This window comes from Oryctolagus cuniculus, chromosome 8 (genome assembly GCF_964237555.1).
Source record: "Oryctolagus cuniculus chromosome 8, mOryCun1.1, whole genome shotgun sequence".
Taxonomy (NCBI): domain Eukaryota; kingdom Metazoa; phylum Chordata; class Mammalia; order Lagomorpha; family Leporidae; genus Oryctolagus; species Oryctolagus cuniculus.
Window position 1 is genome coordinate 92,080,747 of NC_091439.1, and position 27,944 is coordinate 92,108,690.

Below are 27,944 nucleotides of genomic sequence, written 5' to 3' on the forward strand. Positions count from 1 at the left end.
ACCTTTTTACATAAATTACCTTTTAAAGTTTACATTTTAATAAAATTATGTTAACGTATTTCTGTCAATATTTTGTTTTATTTTTATTTTTTTATTTTTGGACAGGCAGAGTGGACAGTGAGAGAGAGAGAGACAGAGAGAAATGTCTTCCTTTTCCTTTGCTTCACCCCCCAATTGCTGCTGTGGCTGGCTCTCTGCAGCTCGCGCACCATGCTGATCCGAAGCCAGGATCCAGGTGCTTCTCCTGGTCTCCCACGCAGATGAAGGGCCCAAGGACTTCAGCCATGCTCCACCGCACTCCCAGGCCGCAGCAGAGAGCTGGACTGGAAGAGGAGCAACCGGACAGAATCCAGCCCCCGACTGGGACTAGAACCCCATCTACCGGTTCCGCAGGTGGAGGATTAGCTTATTGAGTTTGTCAATATTTTCTAATCAATATGCTTCAATCCCATTAACTAATTGTATACAGGTAATAAGTATGATAGCCATAATTGCAAATCTGAAGAATATTCTTAATTCCACTTGAATTCCAACATAACATTTAGCTGTTCTTCTTGTTAAACAATCATTATATATGCATCCAATTTAAATGCTTTTGTACTCACTTCCTTGTTGGTGAACAAAGTTAACATTCTTACTTTTGCTTTTCAATGTGGAGTTCCTCCTCCTGAGCCCCACACAAGTCCTCTTTAAGTCTGATGATCTGGTGACAAGATAAAGATGGAGCAACATAAGTTCTGTCAATTTGCAGATCATCAAAGCATGGCTTTCTGAAGGCATATGAGTCATCACAGCAGTGACCCACTGCAGCGTTGATAGGCTCAGCCGCATGTCGTCTGCACAATGCTCCAAGAATTAGCTTTGCCTTTCCCAGAAGAAAATTTAAAAAGAGACATAAGATCAATGGTCATTAATTTTTTTCTTAAATAAACTAACATTATATTTAAGTATTCTAAAGTTTCTTCTAGTTCCACCTGAATTTCACTACTTGGGGAAACACAAAACTATGGGGTACAGCCTGGTTCCCAGCCTCTCCTGCTTCTTCCTATCATATTCAAGATGAGCTCATTTGGGCTTCATCCTTAGGTTCCTGTCCAGTCCAATTTATAGACCAGTGTGGATTTAAGGCAAGAGCTTCCTATGCTCCACCAAATAAAGCCTCAAGTCAACACTATCGCTAACTTGACTCTGATGTAAAACTGATGATGATTGAAGTTCTTAAGAAGCTCAAATCCAATTTTGTTTCTACTTTTACACCTAGACATTTGCAAACAACCACAGAACTTAGAACATGATAGATACTATATGAATATTTGTATAATTAATAATAAAATTATTAATGGAAAAAATCTTTAGATTCTATTTCAATTATTTCCTTCTTCTTCCCCTTTTGAAATTGTCACCTTGCATTGCTCACAACTTAGTGCTCAAGACACTAGTAGTTATCCTAATGCTATCTGCAAACCTGCCTCTATGCCCCCATTTTCATAAGGACAACCCAATTTCTCTATCACTTATTTGGCTGAGGGTGAAGTAACTGAAACCAGCTCTAACAACATTTAATGTTTGGTTTTAGAAGTAATGAAAAAGATCACCCAAAAACAAAGTTTTAAGGATACACAAGTTTAATCAAAACAGTACCCCCCCCCAAAAGGCATGACTAGATAATAAAAATTAATAAAAAGGAAGGCAGGGCTAGATACTTTTTAAATATGAGACCCAAGCAATTAGTTTCATCAAAATAAAGAACAAGTAGATCATTCATATCTTGGATATGATCTACTAAAAACATTCAGCAGAGAAAGCTGTCACCATATAAGAATCCAATAATGTTAAAATCATGCTCCTGGAGAGGAATCTGGATACTGGATCTCAGAGACTTGAGTATCTTGGTTCCTGGAGTGTTATTCTCCATTATGAGGAAAGAATAATATATTGTGTTTTCACTATAACCTGAAGATCAAACCCTCAAGATCAAACCTGATCTGCTTTTGACCCCATTTGCACTAATATTCACATCCTAATTCAGTCTCCCAAATATTTTGATTCAGGAAAAAAACATACAGACCTAATTATTATACCCAATTATCCTTCCTATTGGAAAGATATTGGTCATTGTAAATGAACAGATTTGTGAATTTAGTATCTGTAAATTTGATTAGGATGAGTTAGTCTAAAATCAACATTACCTTTGGAGTTGCTGGCAAAATCACTTTTGTTGACTTTAAAATCTAAATAGATCCTGGGATATGATCCAGAGAAAGACCTTGGGAATCTGACACCCACAATGTTAGAAGGGAAAACCTTACCAGCTGCTGATCAAAGACAATTGACGTGAGCTGACAAGAAAGAATTTCTCCTGAAGACAGAAATATCGGGCTTTGTTGACTATTACTAGATGTGTTCACAGAAGGGACTTCGATGGCTGAGGATTAAAGATTAGAACTTTCAAGACTAGGCAAATCAAACCTCAGATGTGCTTACCGAATCCTCAACGCAGAGGAACTGCTGCACGCCGCTCAGCAGGCAGCATCTGGTGGCAGCAGCCGCCATCTTCTTGGTGAACAGAACCACCTCTTGAGCAGACAGCTGTGGCGCTTTCTTGGTGTAAAGGACTATGAGCCTGAAAAGGTTGCTTCCTCTTACCATGGGCAACAGCTACCCACTTAAACATGGATTCTACAGTTTTTTCCAGGACCTGACAGTGTCTATGATTTAAGATGTGTAGTGAACAGTTCAGAATGCTTTCAGGACATATGACAATTAAAGATACAAGGCTTAACTCTTCCTTTTGAATATGATGATAAGGATCACCTTCCTTTCTCCTTCCTCAGTGTATTTTCTTTAGAAAACTTTGAATTGTAAACACTTCGTCCTGTCTGAAATGTATACAAGTTTTTTGGAAATTATATATATCTCCTGTCAGCTTCATGACCCAGAAATGTCTTCTTTAAGGACCAAAGAGCCATCTTTTTTTTTTTTTTTTTTTTTTTTTTTTTTTTTTTTTTTTTTTTTTGACAGGCAGAGTGGACAGTGAGAGAGAGAGAGAGAGAGAGAGGTCTTCCTTTTGCTATTGGTTCACCCTCCAATGGCCGCCACGGCTGGCGCACTGCACTGATCTGATGGCAGGAGCCAGGTGCTTCTCCTGCTCTCCCATGGGGTGCAGGGCCCAAGCACTTGGGCCATCCTCCAGTGCACTCCCTGGCCACAGCAGAGAGCTAGCCTGGAAGAGGGGCAACCGGGACAGAATCCGGCGCCCTGACCGGGACTAGAACCGGCTCACTAGGCTAATCCTCCGCCTTGCGGCACCGGCACACCGGGAGCCATCTTTTAAGAATGCAAACAAAGGAGATAGCTATCTCCCAGGTTTTAAGGAGGGCAGCTCCCACTCTAGTTGGTGCTTTGCTCCAAGCTGCAAAACTACCTCCTCTCATGAAGATATATTAAGCTCCCCATGCTCCCTGACAAAGCCACTTAGCTAACACAGATGGTGACCCCAATTACTGAGTAAAGTTAGGATGAACTTAATGTGACAAATAGTACTGTCAAGCCCTCCCAATGGGGATTGGTTTTGTTTACACTGAAAACATAGATGTAATGAGTTGTATTTGCTGGACTGTGTAGGGGGCTGAGGTCTCTGCCTGTCTTCAGTCTCCTGTTGTATGGCTTGTGGGGTGTAAACTAGTTCATCTCTCTACTATTCTTGTAGAGATGTTTTCTGGGTTGGGATAATAATATTTCCCCAACAATGCACCATGAATTGCATTGAGTCTGATCCCAGGACATTCAGGCAAGTGGCCCAGAGGGAAATAACATCTGAGCTGGGATCTAACAATGATTCCAAAAACCCACATTAAAGTAGGAAAGGAGCATTTGGGAAGTAATTGAATGTGACTGAGAGAGATAAGAAAGAAAGTTTTGTAACAAAATCAAATTTTCATTGTTCAAAACATGATGATGTTTCCTCCATAAAGAAAGTTATTGGCGGGGGAGAGAAGGGGCTGACACTGTGGCGTAGCTGGTTGAGCCTCCGCCTGCAGTGCCGGCTTCCCATATGGGTGCTGGTTCAAGTCCTGTCTGCTCCACTTCCAATCCAGCTCTCTGCTATGGCCTGGGAAAGTAGCAGGAGATGGCCCAAGTCCTTGGGCCCGTGCATTCACATGGGAGACCTGGAAGAAGCTCCTGGCTCCTGGCTCCTGGCTTTGGATTGGCCCAGCTCCGGCCATTGTGGCCAATTGGGGAGTGAACCAGCATACAGAAGACTTCTCTCTCTCTCTCTGCCTCTCCTTCTCTCTCTGTGTAACTCTGACTTTCAAATAAATAAATAAATCTTAAAAAAAAAAAAAGAAAGTAAGTATTAGAGGTGGACAAGAGGCAAAGTGAGGGGAAAAAGCAATCTGAACAATTTGAAGGCTGTTCCAGCAACCCAGGTAAGAGCCTGAACTAGAAGGATGGTAGGAAGCCATAGATAGGGAGAGAGACCTTCAAGGGAATGACTAAAGAATCAAGCATTGAAGATTACCAAAAATTGGAATCAAGTACGGAACTAATAATAGAAATGGAGTTGGGGAAAGAGTTTGCTTTCTACAACACCCAAGGGAACAGGCAACTTAGTCAAATGGTCCACATAGTATAATCCATGGTCCATCAGAATCAACATTTATAGGAATTTATTAGAAATGCAAATTCTCAGGCTTCATCCCAGAGTTATAGGATCAGAAACCCTCCAGGTGGGAATGTGTGTTTGAACAATTATTCCAGATAATTGGGATGTAATATCAGGTTTGAGAACCACAAGTTCTCAAATAAACCTTATTCTGGTAATTACCAATGGAATTCGCATATAAAAAAGTGATAAGCCAAAAATTCTCTGTAAATAAGCTATAATACCTTTTCTGGATCTATTATTTTGGACATTTAACTTAAAGTCAGTATTATGGGACTCTATATCAAACTGAAGTTTTCCTCAACGCTCTACTTCCAAATAGATTATTACAGTAAGATCTCAAAGATCACTAAAAATTACCCTTTGTTTTTTGACATCCTAATCCTCAAAATACAATGGTACTTACCAGGCTCTGCACACAAGGAGAGGTGTGTGTTCTCTCTGAAAAATGACTAAGGTATCTATCTCTACTCTTGGTGAAAATACTAAATTTGCGCTATAGATCTGACCTGGTACTGACAGAGAGATCCTGGCTTGGATCTCTGTCACAGCCTTGACTCAAAATCACGAAGTCCCAAACTCAGTGTTCAGATGTGAAGGTGAGGCCCCTGTGAGAAGGCAGCCGGGCAGTGCCCCAGCCATAGACATTGGCATCCCTAAACAAGCATCTGGGCAACTGGCTTGAAAAGCAATGTAGATGCACCCAAAGTTATGTACACATCTATCTAATCAAGACAAAGAGAGCTAGGTGATTTCTGAATTGACTCATTCTCTTAGCCTCTGAAGTTTTTAAGATAGGATATAAATACTTAGCTACTCTCAGAATCAGGATTTACCTAAATCTTTCTAAAGACACAAATCTGAACACCATTTTATAAACATACCTGTCGTGAAAGCTACTCTCTCCTAATTTCTTAAGTAAATCACAGTGATTTTTTACATGGTCTCTGCTTTCACGTACCACTTTTTGGAACATTTCGTTCTGAAAAAAAAAAAAAGAGAGAGAGAGAGAGAGATAATCAGTGTTTATCTACAGTTGCACCAATATATCTTGAGGTAAGATTGCAAAACCATCTTCTCTAATAGTTTAACATAACTATTTTCCTAAATCTAGGTTTATTTAATGAGTTTGAAAAATCACATTTTGCTCAAAGAGAAATTACCACGTACTTGGTGAAGAAGAAGTGGGACAGTAAGATTATATTACACTCCCCATGATATAAATTCATTTATGGGCTTAAATGGAATGTTTCATAAGCACAGGCAAGGCACTCATCTAGGCAGAAAGAACTTTAGTGATAGTTTATAGATCTAACTTTGACTGGCTAGCATGTATGTATATTGGACATTTTTGTCTTTTTTTTCTAATTTGAGAGGCAAAGAGACAGAGAGTAAAATAGATAGAGATAGAGAAATCTCACAGCCACTCGTTCACTCCCCTTCCTGCAACGGCCAGAAGTGAGCCAGGCTGAAGCTTGGGCCTGGGACCTCAAACCAGGTCTCTCATGTGGATGACAGAAATCCAATTACTTGAACCATTATCACTGCCTCCCACTGCCTTCATTAGCAAGGAACTGGAGTCAGGAGCCAGAGACGGACATCAAACCTAAGCATTCCAATATGGGACATGGGGTTATGACCTGGCATCTTAATTTTTAGGCTAAACATCCGTCCCAAGTTATTTTAATGATATATACACTTCACATAAATAGAACAGGCATGATATAAGTGCAGAAATAGAAATGCAGATTAAGAAGTCATGGCTTAATAAAAATACCACTGGCCATGAAAACAGGAACATATTTCACAATGTATAGTGAAGTGAATCAAGTGGAATTTTCAAATATAGGAAAAATATAGGAAAATTCAGAGTTCTTGAACTGTAAAAATAAGATTCCAGTAGGAAGATTCTAGTGAGTTTGCTTTGCTTTTTTCTAGGATCACTGGTTAACATCTTAACTAATCACACCTTGTCTCCCTTATCCTAATAAGCATTGTTTGTTCTCCTGAAAATGGTATCAGATTTGCAAAACAGCCTGGATTTTACATTTAACCCTGTCCTTGCTCTCTATGTAACAAACAAGTCACCTGAACCTTCTCAAATTTGATAATCTGATCTTAAAAAATGTACTTTATAATTCCAGCATTATCTTTCTTACCAGGCTGTGGTGAGGATCAGATAGGCCACAGTTGTAGGTGTGCTTTGTAAACTTTAAACATCCATGCTTTTGGAAGATGTTATCATCAAAATGATTTTCAGGCCTAAATAGTGAGGCTCTGAGAGTGTGCTCAACTACAAGAGACTAAATCATCCTTATTTATCCTTCTCTTTGGAAACAGAAAGATGTTACGTGTACCTGCGTGAGCCCATAAAGGAAAAGAGATGCTTTCACCCTCAATCTCTACTCTCCAACCCCCTCTCCAGGCCTCTAAGGGTACGGAAGTCATCGATTAGAATAACCAAAGCCAGAGCCGCCCTGGCTCAGGGTAACCCATGGATAACTTATCATTTGGAAAGAGGTTTGGTAGGCCATCAGATTTTTCATATCAAAGGCATGACAGGAGCTGCTAGCTGTGAATAGTAAGATGTGTCCCATGAAAGAAGGATCCTTTTTAGACTTCTTAGCGAAACAGTAGGTCTTCCCACACCCTAATAGGCTGTGAGGTTGTTTTCATGCTATCTGCTACTATATGCCAAGCAATCATCTACATTCACTTTAAAGAGGAAATTGCAGAGTTTTCATGAAACACAGAACCTACAAGGCAGTGACTCATTCGGAATATTATGTGCCTTTTGGTTCAGAAGGAAATCATATTTCTTTTCTATTGCTTAAAATCGGCATGAACATGCAACATCATCTTATAAAAGTGTGGTGCCACTAACAACACCAGGACTTTCCCTATATTTGTAGTTATTTATTATAAGAACTGTTAAAAAATGAATTTACCCCATAGCTATAACACTCCAGAGGGTTTTCTAATTTACAACAGTTTCCCAATAAATTTTCATATACTGTATTCACTCTTAAAATCACTGGAACTGCCAACTCTGGATGTCTTCTTGAATATTCGTAAAGAAACCTGTATCATATGAAACATATTAGAAGGTAAAGAGCAAAACTCGGAGACAGTGAGGTTTGTTTTGAAAATCAACAATAACTACAGACTTTTAACTAAAGCATCTAGAAACTTTGGGAAGCTACATCTCAAAATGTACTGCCTACATTTTGAGATAAGAAGATAAAAGCGAGAAAATCACATGATTTATACAAACTAACACAGTAGTGAATGGCAGATCGAAAACTTGAACTTAAAATATCCTGACTAACTGACCACTTCCGGCTTTGAGACTCTGCTTCCTTTTACTAGAAATTAATTTCAGGTGTTTGAGTAGACATACATTTTTTCTAATGAATCTTGAAAGTTTGTTGTCTAAATATTACAATTGTTTTCTAGGATGATACTAACCAGGTATAAAATTAACATCTAAGCTTTCAAATGTGATCAGTCCATTCGTAATCTATGCATTCTTCAATGTCATAAGAAAGAAAAATATGGACTGTAGAATATTTTCAAATCAATCATAGGACTACAGAAGGAACTCTTGAAGATATCTGATCTTACTGCCTCAGTTAACAGTTAGAACACAAAAACCTAGGGCAATCAAAAGACTTGACCCACATTCTACAGTATATTCACATCAAAACCAGGCCTGGAACTCAAGTCTCCCAATTCTAGACTCATGTGTTCATTTAGCACTCAAAAGACTCATTAAGATCTATACCTATTGATTTTTCAGCAGTAAATGTGAGTTTAAGAATTCATAATAAGTGAGTTCAGATAGTGCATTCACTTTTATCAACCAATATCCCATAAATTTGAGAAACATAGCTAAGATCATTCTACAAAGAATTTTGAGGAAAATTCAAGTTCTCATCTTTTGCTGGAATTATTTCAATCACACGACAATATTATCTCAATATTATATATTGAAATCAGTAACTTTTTTGCACAAATTAGTATATGAGGATTCTTCAAAATAGTCATAGAAAAGTGAAATTAAAAGTTTATTTTATTACAAAACATTTTGAAATCCATACACAGATTTTTTCATAACACCTATTTTCCATGAGCTATTTGAAGATCCTTCATACACTTCTGATGGCACACTAGGGCTGCCAACACCCCAATTTGTTAAGCGTTAAGTGCTACACCATAGGATTTATAGTAGATATTAAATTAATCAGAACAGAGGAACTGACCAGGTATATACCAAGCTGAAGCTCTTGCTCATCTCTAAGTCCCCAAGGACAAGGCTTACAAACACCATTGTGTTTAAAAATTCCTACACTAGTTGTCAATGTTTACAAATTAAGAGGTTTCTACTTATCTTCAAATGCAGGGACACAATCACCCAAAACCCCTATTCCATATTCCCATACAGCAACATGACTGACACTGAGCATTGGCTGCCAACATTGGAACGCACAGCCTCTCCTCCTGGCCACACTTCCTACCCAGCCACTCTGTTCCCTCACTGGCTGGCACCTGTCATTATTCAAGTGTGCAACCTCCCCCGAAAAGTTCATGAATACATATTCCACCACTACGACTTTACAGAAAGCGCTATTACTCTTGTAGAAAGTCCTCTTGCTTGTCAGTGAATTCTTTGCATACAAATTGGTCTTCTGTGAACCTGCTGAGTGGCAGGGGCAAAAGGTCAGGTTTGTCATCATTTTCTGAGATGATGATGCATTCCCCTCGGAATGGCACTGGCTGTTCACAGCACCGAGTGATCTTGCTGGATAGGATAGCCTGTTTAGAGCACGTATAGTCCATAAGCTGACTCTATAAAACAAGAAATGCAGCAGTTATTTTTGATGACTTCATTCTGATCTTTATTGTTATTAGCAGAAAATTGGAAGAAAAACTTGTCACTGTGTATTGCTTTATCCTTGGCAAGGTGAAAGACTGAAAAGGTTATTTTTAGTGACTCACTTTAAAAAGGGAAACTTCTCTACTTGACTTTTTTCACATGTCACAGACTCTTCTAACATCTTTTAAAGAACATAAGGGGAGAGCCACCATATTATTGTTGCCATGCTTAGCCAAACAAAATACAAATGATTTGTTTGTCTTTCCATTGTTGTTCTTATTTTGGGATCCTATTTTAGGAGGCATTTTTTTTCTCTGAGCCACATCACAATTGGTTTATTTACTATATACACCATAAATTACTATTTCACTTGTATATTTACTTACAAACACAAATAATTGGGAATGGATGTGTGCATATGTATAAGGCAGTCTCTACATTTAAAGAACTCAATTCTTAGAACTGTACCTGTGATATTCATTCTCTTTATATTAATAAAAATTCAAAAGCATTAAAAAAGGAACTCAAAATCCAGTCATTTGCAACAAAATGGAGGAATCTGGAACACATCATGCTGAGTGAAATAAGCCAGTCCCAAAGGGACAAATACCATATGTTCTCCCTGATCGGTGACGACTGACTGAACACCAAGAGGGAAACCTGTTGGAGTGAGGTGGACACTATGGGAAACGGTGGCTTGATCAGCATAGCCCTGACTGTTAATGAACAACTTAATACATTATCCCTCTTAGTAGTTTTTTTATCTGTTCTACTTAATATGACTGGTTTAGTTCTGTAATTGATGCACAGTTATTCTTAAGTGTTGAAAATTAACTGAAATGTGATCCCTGTTGAACATGGGAGTGGGAATGGGAGAGGGAAGAGATTTATAATTTGGGACATGCTCAGGCTGACTTGCCCCAAGTGGTGGAGTTGGAAGCATACCAGGGGATTCCAATTCAATCCCATCGAGGTGGCATGTACCAATGCCATCTCACTGTTCCAGGTGATCAGTTTCAGTTCACAGTTGGTCATGGTGGAGGGACTGGGAGTCAAAGGGAGCACATAGACAAGTCTAGTACCTGATAACGCTAACCAATGGAGTAAATAAAGGGGAGAGTGATCCAACATGGGAAGTGAGATACTCAGCAGACTCATAGAATGGCAGATGTCCTAAATAGCACTCTGGCCTCAGAATCAGCCCTAAAGGCATTCGGAGCTGGATGAAAAGCTCATGAGAGTATTTCAGGCATGGAAAGCCAAGACACTCTGGCAAAAGATCTCTGTGAGTGAGATCCCAGTGGAAAGAACAGGTCATCAAAGAAGGAGGTACCTTTCTCTGAAGGGAGGAGAGAACCTCCACTTTGACTATGACCTTGTCTAAACAAGATAAGAGTCGGAGAACTCAGAGGGCTTCCATAGCCTTGGAAACTCATGACTGGAGCATATGGAGATTACTGATGCCATAGACAGGAGTGTCAATTGGTAAAGTCAACAACAGGAGTCACTGTGCACTTACTCCTCGTGTAGGATCTCTATCCTTAATGTGCTGTACATTGAGATTTAATGCTATAATGAGTACTCAAACAATATATTTCACTTTGTGTTTCTATGGGGGTGCAAACTGTTGAAATCCTTACTTAATGCATACTAAACTGATCCTCTGTAAAAAAAAAAAAAAAGAAATTATCAATTCCCAACTTGACTCTCACTGGGATTAAACATGACAATAGGTCTGCTCTGATTTCATCATCATTTAAAAAAAAAAAAAAAGGAACTCAAAATCTAGTCACAGAGTCAAATAATTAAACAAGGACAATCAGAATGCATTATAATAGAAGTTGTAAGGAAAATATACACATGGTGCTTTAGAAGAAAAAAAGAGAGATAAGCAATGCAGACTGGATAAGGATCACAGTGGAAGTCTTGAATGACTTGTGCCTGAAAGACAAATGGAAGTTGGCTTGAAAGAGGAAGAATATTCTACAATTATTTGTATTTATATATAAAGAATCTGAGAGGTAATAAATCATGGTATGTTTGGGAAACTGTATTAACATATTTGGATGTTACTGAGAAAATTGAGTTGATAACTGATGTGTTGTGAACCAAATCAGTGATTGGATAGATTTAAAAACTACTGAAATGTATAATGGAAAAGATTGTGGTAAATAATAATAAAGTTAGAAGCAAAGGGGAGTGATAAAAAGAATCTAGGGTGATATAGGAGACTGGGTTAGTACTAGCATAAGCCATGGAAATTGATATTCAGTAAAAAGAACAAACGAGCAAGGTGGCTCAAAATGGAAGCCAAAGTGTTCACTGTTGGAAAACAGAGTGTAGTATATAGATCAAATCATCTGCAAGGCATCCACCTGGAGGCTTCTTCTTTGTAGGCTGGGGTGTACTTGAAGGCTCTGGAAAGAAAAGGGTGAGGGCTAAATCTGAGAAGGATGAGTTGAAGCTACATTATGGGACCAAGGGAAAGCATGTGCCTAGGCTAAGCAACAAACATGGTCTCAGTCACTCAACTTCTTCTCTCTCGAGAAAGTCCTAATGGGGAGGAAAGGCACATCTCTTCCAGGCAGTAGTTGCAGGAATCAACAGGCAATTTGTCACCTCAGCTGGTGAGCTTCCAATATTGTCTTCAGTATTAAAATTGAGCCAGGGGTTCAAGATTGTTATAGGCAGCCTGGGAGATTTTTAAGGCTGAGATGCAGAAATGGAATAAACCACTTTCCACCAGAACTTGGTTAGGTGGCCCCACAACATCTCTGAACTATGGAAGAGGAAAGAGCAGGAATTCTTGCTGAATGACTAGCCATTTCTGAGAGTGTGCAAAATGAAAGAAAGGAAAAGGCCCAAGCAGATCTGTCAAGAACACCAATTTCGGGGGCCAGTGGTATGGCATAGTGGATCAAGCTGGCATCCCATATGAGTGCTGGTTCAAGTCCCAGCTGTTCCACTTCTGATCTAGCCCCCTGATAATGTACCTGGGAAAGCAGTGGAAGATGGCCCAAGTGCCCCTGCCACCCACATGGGAAACCTGGATGGAGTACTTTGCTCTGGACTTCGGTATAGAACAGCCCCAGCTCTTGCAGCCATTGGGGAATTGGACCAGCAGATAGAAAAATTCTCTCTCTCTCTCTCTCTCTCTACTGCCCTCCCTCTCTCTCCTGCTGTGTGTGTGTGTGCACATCTGTGTCTCTCCCTCTCTCTCAGTAACTCTACCTTTCAAATAATCATTTTTAAAAATATCAATTTTAAAGGCTAATAGAAGAAATGAAATTGATGAAATAAACTGTAACTACATAAATGTTCTGTTTTCTACCAGAACCTTTGTGGTCATCACTGGAAAACTAAGAGTGCAGTGGTTGAGATTTGAAGCTCTAAAGTCAGATCCTGGGTTTTAATCTTAACTTTGCTACTTTATAGCTCTGATTTCAGGCAGGTTACTTTGTTTCTTGTACCTCAATTTCCTAATCTACAAGATGGTAATTAAATAATACATCCTAAGAGTGTAGGAATTATGTGAATTAATACTTACTAAAGAAGTAAAAAAAAAAAAAACAGAGCCTGTCACAGGGTAAATGCTGATAAAAGTGCTTATTGAAAAAACTGATCAAAAAAGAAAAAAGTAACAAATACTAAACTTGTACACTGTTAGTGGGGATTTAAATTAGTACTGCCACTGTGGAAAACAATATGGAGATTCTTTAAAAAACTAGAAATAAAACTGCCATATGATCCACAAATACCACTCCAGGGTATATACTCAACATAAATGATGTTTTATATAAGAGGTGCCTGAGCCACCATATTTAACAATAGCCCAAGATACAGAATCAATCAAGGTGTCCATCACCAAATAAGCAAACAAAATGTGGTAAACTTACACAGTGGAATAATAGCCACAAAGAATGAAATGTTGTGATTTAAAGCAAAATGGATGAAACCAGAGGACATTATGTGAATCGAAATAAACCACAGACAGAATGACAAATATTATGTCCTTCTTCATATATGAAAGATAAAAAATTCAATTGGAACATAAAATAATGATTCCTAGAGACTAGGAGGGAGACAAATGATGGAGTGAGATTGGATAGTGAATAACATATCACAGTTGAACAGAATTAATGCCTAGAGTTACACAGCATGAGGGAGTGACTATGGTGCACAATAACTTATTATATATTTTCTAAGCAAGTAGAAGAGGAGAGCTCTACAGCTAAACTAATAAAGGAAATGCCAAAGAGAGGGAAATGTTGATTATCCCAACTTGATAAGTACACAGTGTATACATGTATTTAAATGTCACATTGTACCCCCATAAATATGTACAGTTATTGTTAAGTATAAACAATTTTAATGCTTTTTAAAGTATAATAAATAAAAACATTTGAAAGAGTTGAAATGTGTAGAGTGAGTGTTTTGCATACAAAAGGCATTTTTAAAAGCTAATACTGTAACAATTATTATACAATCTTAGAATATTGGTCTTGAGGCTGGTGCCGTGGCATAGCAGGTTAAGTCACCGCCTGTGATGCCTGCATTCCATATGGGCACTCATTCAAATCCCAGCTGCTATACTGCCAGTCCAACTCTCTGCTAATGGCCTGGGAAAAGCAGGAAAGATGGCCCAAGTACTTGCACCCTTGCAACCATGTGAGAGACCTAGAAGAAGCTCCTGGCTCCTGGCTTCAGCCTGGCCCAGCCCCCACTGTTGCAGCCATGTGGAAAGTGAACCAGAGGATGGAAGATTTTTCTCTCTTTGTCTCTCCCTCTCTCTTTCAAGTAAATAAACAAATCTTTAAAAAAAATCAAGCTGTATTAATTTCTATCACTTAATATTAAAAATTAATATCCATTCTAAATATAACTTTGTGAGAAGATGTACTCTTACAAAGAACATGGTGTACTATGATGAACACCAACAAACATAAAAAGCTTCTAAGATATGCAATTCTATTGTATACAATGAATACTCTATTCCTGAGAGTATTGAAATACTCTAATCAAAAGAGAATTAAATCAACATAAAAATAAGAAATAATTATATTGTGTGAAATAAGTGATCAAGTGAAATAATTTTTGTTAACAGTGATGAAAAATGAATATAAATAAACTAAGCAAACAGAGTTAAAAGCAATTAACAAACCTAGGGAGAGAAATAATAAAATAAAAGCAGAAACCCAATAAGCAAGCACAAGAACATTGTATTGAAGAAGATCAATAATTTAAATAGCCTTTTTGCAGAGCAAATTAAATAAATACATGAGCAAAAAGAGGCATAATTACATGGTTGATGTTAATCAGACAGAACCATATGCACCTAAATGAGAACATGCCAAGGAAACAGATTTTTTTAGAAATGTGGCTATTACAAAACCGGACCAAAAACAAGTACAGTTAATTCTTCTTATTCATGATGGATGTAACACTCAATTAGTGACTAGTGAATCACTGCCCCTGAAGGTGATAATACAAGGTCCCACAAGCCTTTAGTCACTGCGTTTTTTTATCAGCCAATCAAGACACATTTTGTTTTATGTGGGTTTCTATTTAAAAACACATTATTTAATATATGCTATTCACTCACTAATGTGGAATTCATAAACCAACACCCCTATAACTCATGCATGAACAAAGCTTATCTAATACAGATTTTTTTTCTCCATAAGCACATCACAGCCTTCCTGTGCTTAGGAACACTAGGTAGTGCTTCATTGCTATGCTTTGGGGACACTTTAAATAGAAAAATCACCAATTAATAACACAAGAATGCAAACAAAGTCATTAAGTAATCCGTGAACAGGACACTTCTTTGCAGTCTAAATGCTGAAGCGGGAGGGCAGACCACAGTCCTGTTTGCCCTCAGCTGGGACTGCACATGTTCAGCAGCTCAGATTTTTCACTACTCTGAGCATGCACAAGTCTGCAAGTGACCACAAAGGTGCTGTGAGAACTGGTTAGGGGTTACAGATAAATTTGGGAAAACAGATGAATCCATAAGTATAGAATCCTTGACCACAGAGGACCCACTGGGAAAACATTGAAATTGATCCATAGCCAAAAAAAAAAAATAGTAAAGCTAATATACCAGTTTTTATGATCATCCCAGTTTCAATTTCATGGACCAGTCCAAACTTTCACAAAAAAAGATGATCTGCATACTATTTGAGTTATTTCAGGTAATTCAAAGGAAAAAAATCTGATTCATTTTCAAGAAGTTAACATAAATGAAACCAACATTTGAAAAGTATCTGCCAAAAAAGAAAGCTATTGATCAATCTCATGTCTAGTCATAAATACAAAAATCTCAATATATATAAACATATTTCTCCAGTCTAGAGATACAGTAAAATGAGGTTGACTTGAGGACTATAAAAAGATGGCTATACTTTTTTAATTTTTTAATAAAATTCATGGGAGAGTAAGTCAATGGACATAAATCAGTTGATAATCCAAAAATGGCAATAGAACATTTACTAATTTAGAATCACCCTGGGGCTGGTGTGTGGCACAGTGGGTTAGGCTGCTGCTTGCAACACTGACTCCCATATAGTCCTGTTTCAAGTCCAGCTACACCAGCTCCTATATGAGTCCTGTTACAAGTTTGAGCTACTCAGCTTCCAGAAGGCTTCCTGCTAATGTGTCTGGGAAAGTACTGGAAGATGCCCCAATTACTTGGGACCCAGCAACCTATGTGGCGAATCCAAGATAAAGTTCCTGGCTCCTGGCTTCAGAATGACCCTGACCTGTTGTAACCATCTGGGAAGTAAAGCAGTAGGTGGAATATTTCTTTCTCTGTGTCTCTTTGATTCTTCCTCTCTTTATTCCAAATAATATATAAATAAATAATAATACTTCCAAAATATTTTAAATAATCTATCCTAATTAAAAGCAAAAGAGAATTTTCTAAAATAGAATCAAAACCCTCTTAACACATAAACAATATCTATATTAAGCCTGTTTCCATTATGGTCTGTATCAAGGCAGAACTTCCAGGACAACCTTGAGTTATTTAATATTGTTTGTGAACTCTCAACAACACAGCCCATAGCTACAGATTTGGTTGGCATTCCTGCCACAGTCCAGACTAGAATGGGAACAGTTCCAGGGATACTGCTTTGACACAGGTTTTGCTTATGTATTTTATGTTTTGTTTTATTAGGAGATTTATGTTTTGTTTTATTGGGATGAATTCTATCAGACCCCAAAGTTCAATCTGTATCCCCCCCCCCACAAATTCACCTAGCTTTGACAAAGGCAAGTAAGATTCTAGAAGCCAACATTGAGTCCAAGTATGCAGGATAGTATTCCTGTCACACCAGCTGCATCTTCTGCTATAAAATAAAGTAATTCAAGGAAAAATTCCCAGTTGTATGTCTCCAGGACAGAATTGGCAGTGTCAGCTATACCTTCTTAAGCGATAAAGCTGAATGAGGCACTGACCCACACACAACAATCCCAATGCCTGGCAAAGAAAAACTGTGTTCTGACTGCAACTCTGCCCCAGCCAAGGAGAGATTCGAGGATTTAAGATTCTAAAGATTCCACTAACTGTTCTAGCCCATGATTTTCTACTTTAATTGCTATTGTTACCTACATCCTTTAATCTGTCATGTAATAAGACTAAAATGGTTGGGGTCAGGAGTCATTGGCCAAAGGAGACATGAGTCTCTCCATGAAATTATGTTATTGTCTTCTTTGTTTCTGTTTTTTTTTTTAACATGACAATTATTCAACTTCCAAATGTATATAATGAATAGCAATGTGACTTGTGATTTACTGAAGCCTTATGAATTTTTGTTGCTGATTCCCTTTTTTCCCTCCTTCTCTGGACTTTTAAACTTCACATTTGAGGTGGGGCCAGAGAGTCCTGCACTGCCCCTGCCCCGGGCCTGTTGATGTTGCTTCTTCAGCCTGGCTTGCTTCCCCCTCCCACCTAGCTGATGTGTCCTAATGGTGCAGATCACAGCTCTAGGACCCGTGCAAGGCTGAAAGATGAATGAAACGTAGCCCTAATTTGGAGTGAAGTTAGAGACCAGCTCTAAAAGCTTAAAGAAAAAAGGAATAAAGTGAAATAAGAAAGGAGAAGGGAGGGAAGGAGAGAGGTAGGAAAAATGATCACATGAGTTGGGAAAAGATAAGAGGGGAGACATCAGCCTACTTGTAATATTGTGAAATAAATGGTCATTACATTTTCGGAATCATTATTTACCCTGTTATCTTTACTAGTATTTGAAATTTACAAGCTTTTTAATGGCACTAGTCACTGTTAAGAAAAGAGAGGGTCTCACCCTGCCAAGTGTGCATGCTACTGTATTTCCTTCACAACAGATCTCATGCAGATTTTTGACATCCATGGTGAGTTTGGCAATTTCAGAAAAGTTAGCTTTAGGTTGTTTTTTAGTCAGCAGAACCAATTCCCTGAAAAGGAAAATAAGTACATTTTAAACAGTATTTTAGACTCAATGCTTTCTAAAATTAGTTCTAGTTCCCTGAGTAATGAAAACAATAGGAACACATCTGCAAATGTGGGGTGAAGAGCATGTACTACTGTCGCTCCCCCTCTTCATGGAGGAACGACACTAAACCCTGCCTAGGCTTCATATCCGAGTCACGGCACCATTATGTCGCTCCCCGTCTTCGTGGAGGAACAACACAGGACCCTGCGCTGTTCTTTCGTCTGCTCGGCCCTCCCTGGGTTTGCTGCTGGTTCTTCCCGGGTTGGCTACCGTCCCTTCCACCTCCGTGGAAGGGCGGTTCCCCCTGCCACTTTCCCCACTTCCGCGGGGGAGCGGCACACCGCAGGCCGGCTTTCTCGGGGGCTGCACAGGTGTTCCTTCAGATAGATGTTCCCCGGTGCATGTTGTCTCTCTCCTCCTTTATAGTCCTCTTCCGCCAATCCCAACTCTGCTACCCACACGCCGAGTACGCTGCTCTCCTCCAATCAGGAGCAGGTCCTGCTGTTTATTGGTTGAACTGGAGGCAGCTGTGTAGAAGCTGTTTCCTCCTCTCCCAGCGCCATATTGTGGGAGAGCAGATGCATAGAATAAGTCTTAATTCCAGTAACAGTATAGTCCGAGTTGCTCCCCACATACTACAAATGTTTTCTATTTCTCCAAAGGTAGCACTCAGAACCACACGGAGACCTAAGTCACAAAAAGAACAATTCATGATAATTTTTATTGTTTAAATTATTACTGGAAGAAGCTGATTTGCTTTAGATAGGTGATGAAATGCAAGCTGACTAGACTTGGAAATTTATCTAACCTGAGATTCCTAGGTAAACCTCTTCATCATAAATACAGAAAGTATCAGAACGTAAGTCTTTCCTGCTTCTGTCAACAATTGAGCTACATCCCTGAAATTTTCTGCAAACAGAGACAGTGGTCCTTCTCTGCAAACAGAACTGAGCTTCTAGGCAGCCTAACATTGGCTTCAGTTGGGGTACAAGGTAGTTGAAGAAAACTGCATGTCTTTAAGATCAACTTGGGCAGAAATGCAGTCCCAGCCAGGAAGGAGGTAGGCTGAGTAACTGCAAATGCTCCTCCACCCATGCCTCCAAAAACTCCATTCCCTTCTTTCTTTTACATGATGTTGGAGCCAAAGCCAATCTTCAGGAGAAAAGAATACATTTTGTCCTCCAGCCTTTATTATTGAAAGAGGTAAGGACCTGGCATCTCAAAACATGCAGAACTGGTATATTGATTATTTCGAGTAGAAATTCCTTGAAGACCTGTAACTTCAGAGGGGGTCATTGGCCTGCCTTTTGCTACATGCAGCGAATCACAAAGATTCTTCACAATGGATCCCTTTAATATATCAAGGCCAGAAAACAGCTTTGATCACCAAAGATAATTGGGACTGCAATGAATCTAAATAAACAAGTTCTGCAAAGTAACCCTAATCTTCCACTTGCTACCTCTTCCCATATCTCTTATTGACATTCCCAGAATTTACTACTCATGTTCAGAGATCCATCTGTCCTGTCACTCTTTCACAAAGTTTAGGTTCTTTATCTGAAAAGTATAAAAATATCATGAACATTGTTTTGGACATTGTTTTGGACATGGTCATTGTTTTGAACTTCACTGTCCTATGAAGATTTCTATGTACATGTAAATTTAGTTAAGCTTTTATGTTTTTCTCTTTTTATCAGCCCTTGTATTAATTAGGTTTCCAGATTGAGCCAAAGGGCCCACATAAGAAGTAAGGGGGATTTGCGAGGCAGGGCAGTCTAGAGGATGTGGGAAAGTTCATAGTGCCTCCATCTCAATGTCCTGTGTCTGTGCACCTAAGAAGTTCTAAGGGATTTGAGCACATGGAAGAAATTGAGGCAGGAAATAAAAGGGGAAGTTGAAAATTGTGCAATGCCATCCACAGCTCTCTCCCTGCCCTATTTGGTTTTTGTTTGTATGTTTGCTTTGTTTTATATTTAACTTTTTTATTTCTATGAAGGGAACAGATTTCAAGTATTTCATTTATAGAGTTTTAAAAACATACTTATACTTCTCACCGTCCCTCCTTCGCTCCCATCCTCACTCCTCCTTCCTTGTTTTTCTTTCCATTTTTGCAATGGCATACTTTCAATTTACTTTGTAATTGCAAGCTTAAACCTCCACTAAATAAAGAATACAACATGTTGCACGTAAAAAAACTGTTCCTCAGAAGTAGAGACAAGGGCTATAAGCCTGAATCAAATCTCCAGATGTCATTTCACTCTTAAACAGTACATTTTTTGTACTCTATATATCAGTTATCACAAATCAGAGAAAACATAATATTTGTCCTTCTGGGTCTGGTTTACTTCACTGAGTATGACAGTCTCCAATTGCATCCACTTTGTTGTAGCAGACATGATTTCATTCCTTTGTATGGCTGAGTAGTACTCCATCATGTATATATACCACACCACATTTTCTTTATCCAGTCTTCAGTTGAACATCTATGTTGATCCTGTATCTTAGCTATTGTGAATTGGGCTGCTATAAACATGGTGGTACAGCAAGTATGTGTAAAGAATCCAGGTTTATGTTGATAGACATGGTTAAATAAAGAATAAATGACTTTCAAACAGGCTTAGTCAAAAGGAATAACCCAACATCAACAAATCCACAAAATCTAAACAGGTAACTTACACTGCTTTTGCTACTGTGTGGTTGAATTTCGTCTTGATTTCACATAGATGATGATGCCTCAAAGACATTTCTTTAACATATTTTCTGATGGGTTCTAGCTGTAAATTAGAAAAGCAATCCATCAAAGAATATGGTAGTAATAGAAAGAGTTAATCACACCATTAGGAAAGGAGAGAAAAGTAAAAGTTATGTCCTTCCTCAGCATTACAGAGTCTTCAACTAAACCACTTCAAAAGAAGCCAAAATGCAAAACAGCACCCTGCTTTCCAGAGATCACTTCAAACATTTCAAATACAAGTGAGTACAAGAAAGTGAGCTAATGAAAGCCCAGAGAGCCATCACACTATATTTCAGTAAGTACAATTATTTTACAATTATATTTCGCTTTTATCCAAATTACTAACCCTGTCTCTTGGACATATCCCACGCTACTTATCTAAAATTTATATTCCAGTTTTGCAATATGTCAGTAATAATGAGTTCCTCCACACCCCAAATGTTCATATTCTTTATCCAGGGGTTTCTAGTTTTAAAATTCTATCATAAGAGTGGGAATAAGAGAGGGGGAGATGTACAGTTTGGCACGTGCTCACTTGGACTTACCCCTAATGGTAGAGTTAGAAACATGCCAGGAGATTCCAAGTCAATCCCATCAAGGTGGCATGGACCAATGCCATCTCACTAGTCAAAGTGATCAATTTCAGTTCATAATTGATCATAATGATAGGACTAAGAGTCAAAGGGATCACACAAACAAGACTAGTGTCTGCTAACACTAACTGATAGAATTAAAAAGGAGAGAATGATCCAATATGGGATGCAGGATATATAGCAGACTCATAGAATGGCAGATGTCCTAAACAGCACTCTGGCCTCAGAATCAGCCCTTTAGGCATTCAGATCTGGCTGAAAAGCCCATGAGAGTTTCACAGGCATGCAAAGCCAAGACACTGTGGCAAAAAAAAAAAAAAAATGACCTAAATGAAAGATCTCTGTGAGTAAAGATCCCAGCAGAAAGAACAGGCCATCAAAGAAGGAGGTACCTTTCTCTGAAGGGAGGAGAGAACTTCCACTTTGACTAGGGCCTTGTCTAAATAAGATCGGAGTTGGTGAACTCAAGAGGCTTCCATAGCCTTGGCAGCTCATGACAAGAGCCTCAGGTGATTACTAACATCATAAATAAGAGTGTCAATTGTTAAATCAACAACAGGAGTCACAGTGCACCTACTCCCATGTAGGATCTCTGTCTTTAATGTGTTGTACTATGCAAATTAATGGTAAAACTACTACTAAATCAGTATTCTATGAAAAAAACTCTGTCATAAAGTTTTCTAAATAAATTAAGGCTTAGTTATGCAAAAAATGTATAATTGGTTATGATAGCAAAACTTTGAAGACAAAATCATTCAACAGCAGGATTGTGGTATTCAGACTTAACTTCTAATAAATAGCTGATATACTTAAATCTCTAATCAAAATTATATACTCAACATGATCATAATCATATATAAAATGAAATCTAGAATAGAAAAATTAATAAAAGAAACTATCAAGATCTGTGTCCTTGTTTTGTAGGAATATGTGATATTTTAAAATTTCTAAACAGCTTTATATTTTCACTTAAATCATTTTATTGCCATATGTGTAACTATACCTTACAGTGGTATTTTCAAGTAGAGTAAGTAGAAAATGTACACAAAGGTAATATTAAAATCATGAAACTAGCATAGAAACAATATAATAAACTTTAAAGATAATTTAATTGTATTTTATAATAGTTATCCTTATTTTATTCCATCACACTCATTCTAAATCAAATATAAGCAGGCTATTCACTTATTCACAAAACAGTTTGTAAGGCATTTTCTCAAACATCACATTCACTGATCACAGACAAATGTTTACACAATTGATTGTGTGGTTTTCTGGGAAACAAGTAAGAATCACCAGGAACAGACACTTTAAAAAAAAAGATTTATTTATTATTATTTGAAAGGCAGAGTTACATAGAGTCAGAGGCAGAGGCAGAAAGAGAGAGGTGTTCCATCCACTGGTTTACTCCCCAAATAGCAGCAAAGGCCAGAGCTGGGCCAATCTGAAGCCAGGAGCCAGGAGATTCTCCCAGGTCTCCCATGCATGTGCAAGGGCCCAAGGACTTGGGCCATCTTCTACTGCTTTCCCAGGCCATAGCAGAGAGCTGGATTGGAAGTGGAGCAGCTGAGACTCAAACCAGCTCCCACATGGGATGCCGGCACTGTAGGCAACAGCTTTACCTGCTATGCCACAAAGCCAGTCCCAGGAATAGATATCTTAACAGCAGCGACATGTGAGCTCACAAAGTGAGAAAGGAGGAAGAACTCTCAATTGACTTATAAGTATCTGCTTATGCCTAAATTATAGGAGCATGTTAAAGATTTAGGAAAAATGTCCACTAAAAACGGTTAATATTAAGAAAAGTTTGTAACAAAATATTAAGTACAAATTGCCTAAATGTTCATCTCCAAGAAAAAAAAAAAAACTTCACAAAAGCTAAGGAATAAGATTTAAGGCTATGCCTGATCACTAGCTTTTAGCTTTTAATTAATATGAAATCATCATTTTTAAAAAGGGCAGTTCTGCTTCAAAATTCAGCTTAGGAATTGGCTTCTAAAAAAATGAAGTTTATCAGGGGAAGAAAGGAGATGAAGATATATATATAAACATATAAATATAAGTAGTTTTAATGAAAATAACTAGAGTCATTAAGTCCTTAGAATATACCAGAAACTCCTCAGATACATTATTTAGTTTCTGATAGACAATGAGGAACTCAATACAAGTTAATGTAAAATTATACTGAAGTTTGGAGGAAGATAAGATGAACTTCTTACTGGAATGATCAAAGGAGACAGCAAGGAAAAAGTGGCAGCACCTTTAGCCTTGAGAAATTCACCAAAATAATTATCAAACTACCAATAATTTTCAGCATTACATTTAAAAAATCTGACATCACCATCAGTATTTTTGTTGATTTAGAATCTTTATAGAGCATGCAAAAAAGTACTTATATGGTTGATTTATAGTTATTCAATAAAAGAGAAAGGGCTACATAGTTAGAATTGTGCATCTGATGTTATTTTACAGAGTGGCTACAGTATCTCCTAACCCCATGCTCTTCTTAAAAGGAGATTTTGAAAATCCTCCCATCAAGAGATAAAGCATAAGTACTGTCCCTTTCAAACTGGTGAGGTTTTATGATGTTTCAATCTAAAAGGCATGGAAGAAGTGATTTCTATGGCTGAACTAAAAAAGGCCAATGAATTTCTGCTTTATCCACTATAATATCTGCATGAAGCCTTGAACCACATGAAGTAGTCCACCTATGCTCTATTAAACCATGAGGAAGCCCAAACTAACCCACTTAGAGGCACCATATGGGCAGATTCTAAGACTACGTAAGAAGGAAGAGAGGTTGAAAACATGGTCTACATGTTTCAGTCTCCAGAGTCCCATATTCAGCCATTGGCCCCCACAATCACAAAAAGATCCTGAATCAGAAACAACTGCATGAACCCTTCTTGAATTCCTGACACACAGAAATCTTGAGATAATAGAATGGTTTTCATTGCTTGGAGCCACTAAATTTTAGGGTGTTTTATTATGCACCAATAGGAACTTGAATATTAAAAAAATTATTGTTAGGTAAAATTATGCTAGACCATGCTTCTAAAATTGTAATGAAGTCCACAAGAGGTCTTCAAAAAGTTCATGGAAGATGCATATTATTAAAAATCTATTTGTAGAGTTCAAAATTTTAACATGAAAAACTTAGCTTTTAATTCCATTTTCCCATGAAGTCCCTCATATTTCATAGATCTGCAGAAGAATTTTGGATTCTGTATTTCCATTAAGCTGCCAGATGACACTTGTACTTCTGGTCCACAGTCCACACTTTACATAGCAGGGCCCTAAATAATGATTGGCATATGAATATTGTACCTTTATCTGGAGGCATTTGGTCTTATTTTCTTCTTGGCAACATGACTGAACAGCTGTTTCATAGCAAGCAGACATGGTCAGGATAGTAGGTCCATATAAGAATGGATATGTTCTAGAAATTTCAAAACTGTACCTGTAATTTGACAAACACAAAGTTGTACAATTTAGAATTCAAGAACATATGCTGGTACTATTTCTTAAAAACTTAAGATTTGTCGCTCCCCGTCTTCGTGGAGGAACGACACAGGACCCTGCGCTGTTCTTTTGTCTGCTCGGCCCTCCCCGGGTTTGCTGCTGGTTCTTCCCGGGTTGGCTACTGTCCCTTCCACCTCCGTGGAAGGGCGGTTCCCCCTGGCCACTTTCCCCACTTCCGCGGGGGAGCGGCACACCACCAGCCGGCTCTCTCGGGGGCTGCACAGGTGTTCCTTCAGATAGATGTTCCCGGTGCATGTTGTCTCTCTCCTCCTTTATAGTCCTCTTCCACCAATCCCAACTCTGCTACCCACATGCCGAGTACGCTGCTCTCCTCCAATCAGGAGCAGCTCCTGCAGCTTGTCAAGTTGGTGAGAGGCAGCTGGGTAGAAGCTGTTGCTCCTCTCCCAGCGCCATATTGTGGGAGAGCAGATGCATAGAATAAGTCTTAATTCCAGTAACAGTATAGTCCAAGTTGCTCCCCACAAGATTCGTTTAGTTTTGTTGACCTGAAACTTAGAATTTCATGGTGATTTAGATGAGGTGGTGCTCTACTTAAACGCACCAACCATGCACTGTGACAGATCACTATGTGATTCATCAGACATCCTCTGAGTGCCCATAGGATGGCCAAAGGTGCCTTCTAGGCTGGAAGAAAATGAAAATCAGCAATTTAAACCTTGCATATATTTATAGGAAGTGTGCGTTAGATAGCTCAACAGGCCAAGCTGAATTGTAAACTGAGAACTGTACACTGGAACAGAAGAAATAAATTTAAAAGTTGGTGAGTGGAGAGGAGTCTCAAGATCATCTACAAGTTCTTTCGAGACTAGGAAAGTTAATGTCACTGTCCTCCAAGATGTGTCATTCAATTGTTTGGTTTGTTACTAAATTCCCTGTCTTTATAGGCTTCTCTAAATGGCTCCTCGCATTCAGTATAGAGTTTGGGCACCAGGCTTGCCTCTCATCTGTCATCATATCTCTTCATAATTTGCAAAGCTTTCTTAAACCCTGCGCCCCTACACAGGCATATAGATCCAACAGCAGTTGACATGACAGACAAAAACTATCTCTGTGCCCAGACAAATCTCTTGTCTCTTCCTGCATAACAGGAAGACTCTTCCCACACCACAGGAAGACTCTTCCCAGCCTCCTTTGCCATTAGATTAAAAACAAGTAACAGAATCCTAACCAGTAAAACATGAAAGAACATGCCATATTCCACTTCTAGCTCTGGTTACTAATTTCTTCCCACAATTCCCTATTCTCTTTGTTTCATGGTGACTTTGGAAACTCAAGCTCCAGATGGTATGGCTCCAACATCTTGAATTCCTGAGTAATTTTTTGGAGGAGAATTGTTGCAAGTTGAGCTGAGCTGGAAAAAGATGAATTCCAGGTGTTAGAGCAGTCCATTAAGGCTGCAGAGTAATAATTAAGCCTTTCATCATTCCTTAGGATACTATAAGCAAAAGCTAAATGCAGGGAGTGTCAGCTCCCTTCTGTTCAATTTTCCCCGTGGACCAGGACCAGTAAGGACTGGGAGGATCATGACAGGCATAGGATCAACTCTTTCTGAAGGAACCCCAAAAGGCTCCTGTAGTCATAAGGACCCTGTATTTTCAATACTCTGTTTATCTTGCTTGTCCTAGTTGACTGCCTACTCCACTGTACCTTTCAGTATATTTGCTGCTGGTCTGCCTAATCCAATACTTAAGGAGAAGCCTCCTCTACAAGTCCTAGTCACTTTTAATCTGTTTCAATGCACAGGCATGTCCCCACTTTGTTGGTTCAATTAAATGTAATTGTCATTCTTAAGGAGAAAAAAATTATAGCTCAACTTTTCACTTTAATTCCATGTAATGAAGCATTGTGTTCTCCAAGGCTTTTATAGGGGAAAAAAAGTCTGGCTTCAAAATAAGAAAACACTCATTTTAGAAGACAATGGCACAAAGAAATGGCTTACCTGTCCTTCACTGACGCATGATTCTCTTTGTCCATCTCACAGATATGTTCTGCATTTGGAATTTGGAATATATCACTGTAATCAGCATCATCTTTTTTATAGGACAGGAAGCACTTGTGCCTTGCTGTGTTACTTGTATTGCAACAGTGGGAAGACCCATGTTTGTCAAGCATTCCTGGGTTGTTACATATATACTCTAGGAAAGTAGTCATCTGTAGGAAGCAAGAATAAGTTAAAGGGAAAGTGTTCTGATGAAACATGTCCTAATACAAAAAGTAAGGAATTATTGTAAAGAAAGACAATTGATTACATAATGTTAAGCTTTTAATTCAGCAGTCCCTTAACACAGCTCATTTGAGTAAGTCTTAGGTTTTTAAGTCTAAATTTCCACATTCTAGAAATTTACCTAGTCAAATTTATTATTCTCTCCTTTCCTATGCAACTGTTTCATTTTCGTGCCATGGAGAGCTACTGAAACAAATAAGCATAAGCCATAGAGTCCTGGGAAAGATATTTTTAATGAGAACTACCCACCGAGAAATAGATGGTGATTTGCTCTTCTTGCTTCCTAGTTGTTTTCAGTTTGGTTTCCATAGGAAATTATTTTAAGAATTGAACTCTGAGACAATGTGTACCCATTGTCAAATTTTCAAGTGGAAATGTAATAATTTAATTAGTTTGCAAATACCTTTCAGTGGCAGTAAATGTGTGGAATGACTCTCAAGTGACATTTGTTTTCAGATTTGGGGGATAAGGCCAAATAAAGGTCATCTTTTGAAATGGAAATGAGTGGGAATCATAAAATAAGTGAGACAGGCAGAAATACTTTCCTTAAAATATGAGTCTAATAAGACTCCAAAAATAAAGTTTTAAAAATATATAAGTAAAAAATGATTCACATGCATTAAAATTATTAAGCATAAGAATAATAAATCCAAGAATATGCACCTAATAAGAATATGTTAGTGTTTAGCAAGAATTTTTGTGGAATTTGCTAATCACAAGACATAATATTTTATAAAGAAATAATAAATAATTCCCAAGATTTTCTACAAACTGGAAAAGGATCCCATAATAATATTCACTTATTTCTCCTTTACATATTAGCTAAAAAACTTT

At 38.3% G+C, this 27,944-nt stretch overlaps 1 protein-coding gene across 1 annotated transcript in view; it reads right to left on the reverse strand.

Moving 5' to 3' along the window:
- Positions 1-27,944, reverse strand: part of LOC103350776 (alpha-fetoprotein) — a 53,237-nt gene that overhangs the window by 22,555 nt on the left and 2,738 nt on the right. Inside the window, exons 4-12 of the mRNA XM_008267758.4 lie at positions 26,826-27,037; positions 24,671-24,803; positions 20,693-20,790; positions 17,849-17,978; positions 9,300-9,514; positions 7,615-7,747; positions 5,551-5,648; positions 2,485-2,623; positions 639-865 (exon numbers count right to left, since the gene is read on the reverse strand). Of these exons, the coding sequence (XP_008265980.2) occupies positions 639-865; positions 2,485-2,623; positions 5,551-5,648; positions 7,615-7,747; positions 9,300-9,514; positions 17,849-17,978; positions 20,693-20,790; positions 24,671-24,803; positions 26,826-27,037 (1,385 nt within the window). The remainder of the gene's footprint in view (positions 1-638; positions 866-2,484; positions 2,624-5,550; positions 5,649-7,614; positions 7,748-9,299; positions 9,515-17,848; positions 17,979-20,692; positions 20,791-24,670; positions 24,804-26,825; positions 27,038-27,944) is intronic.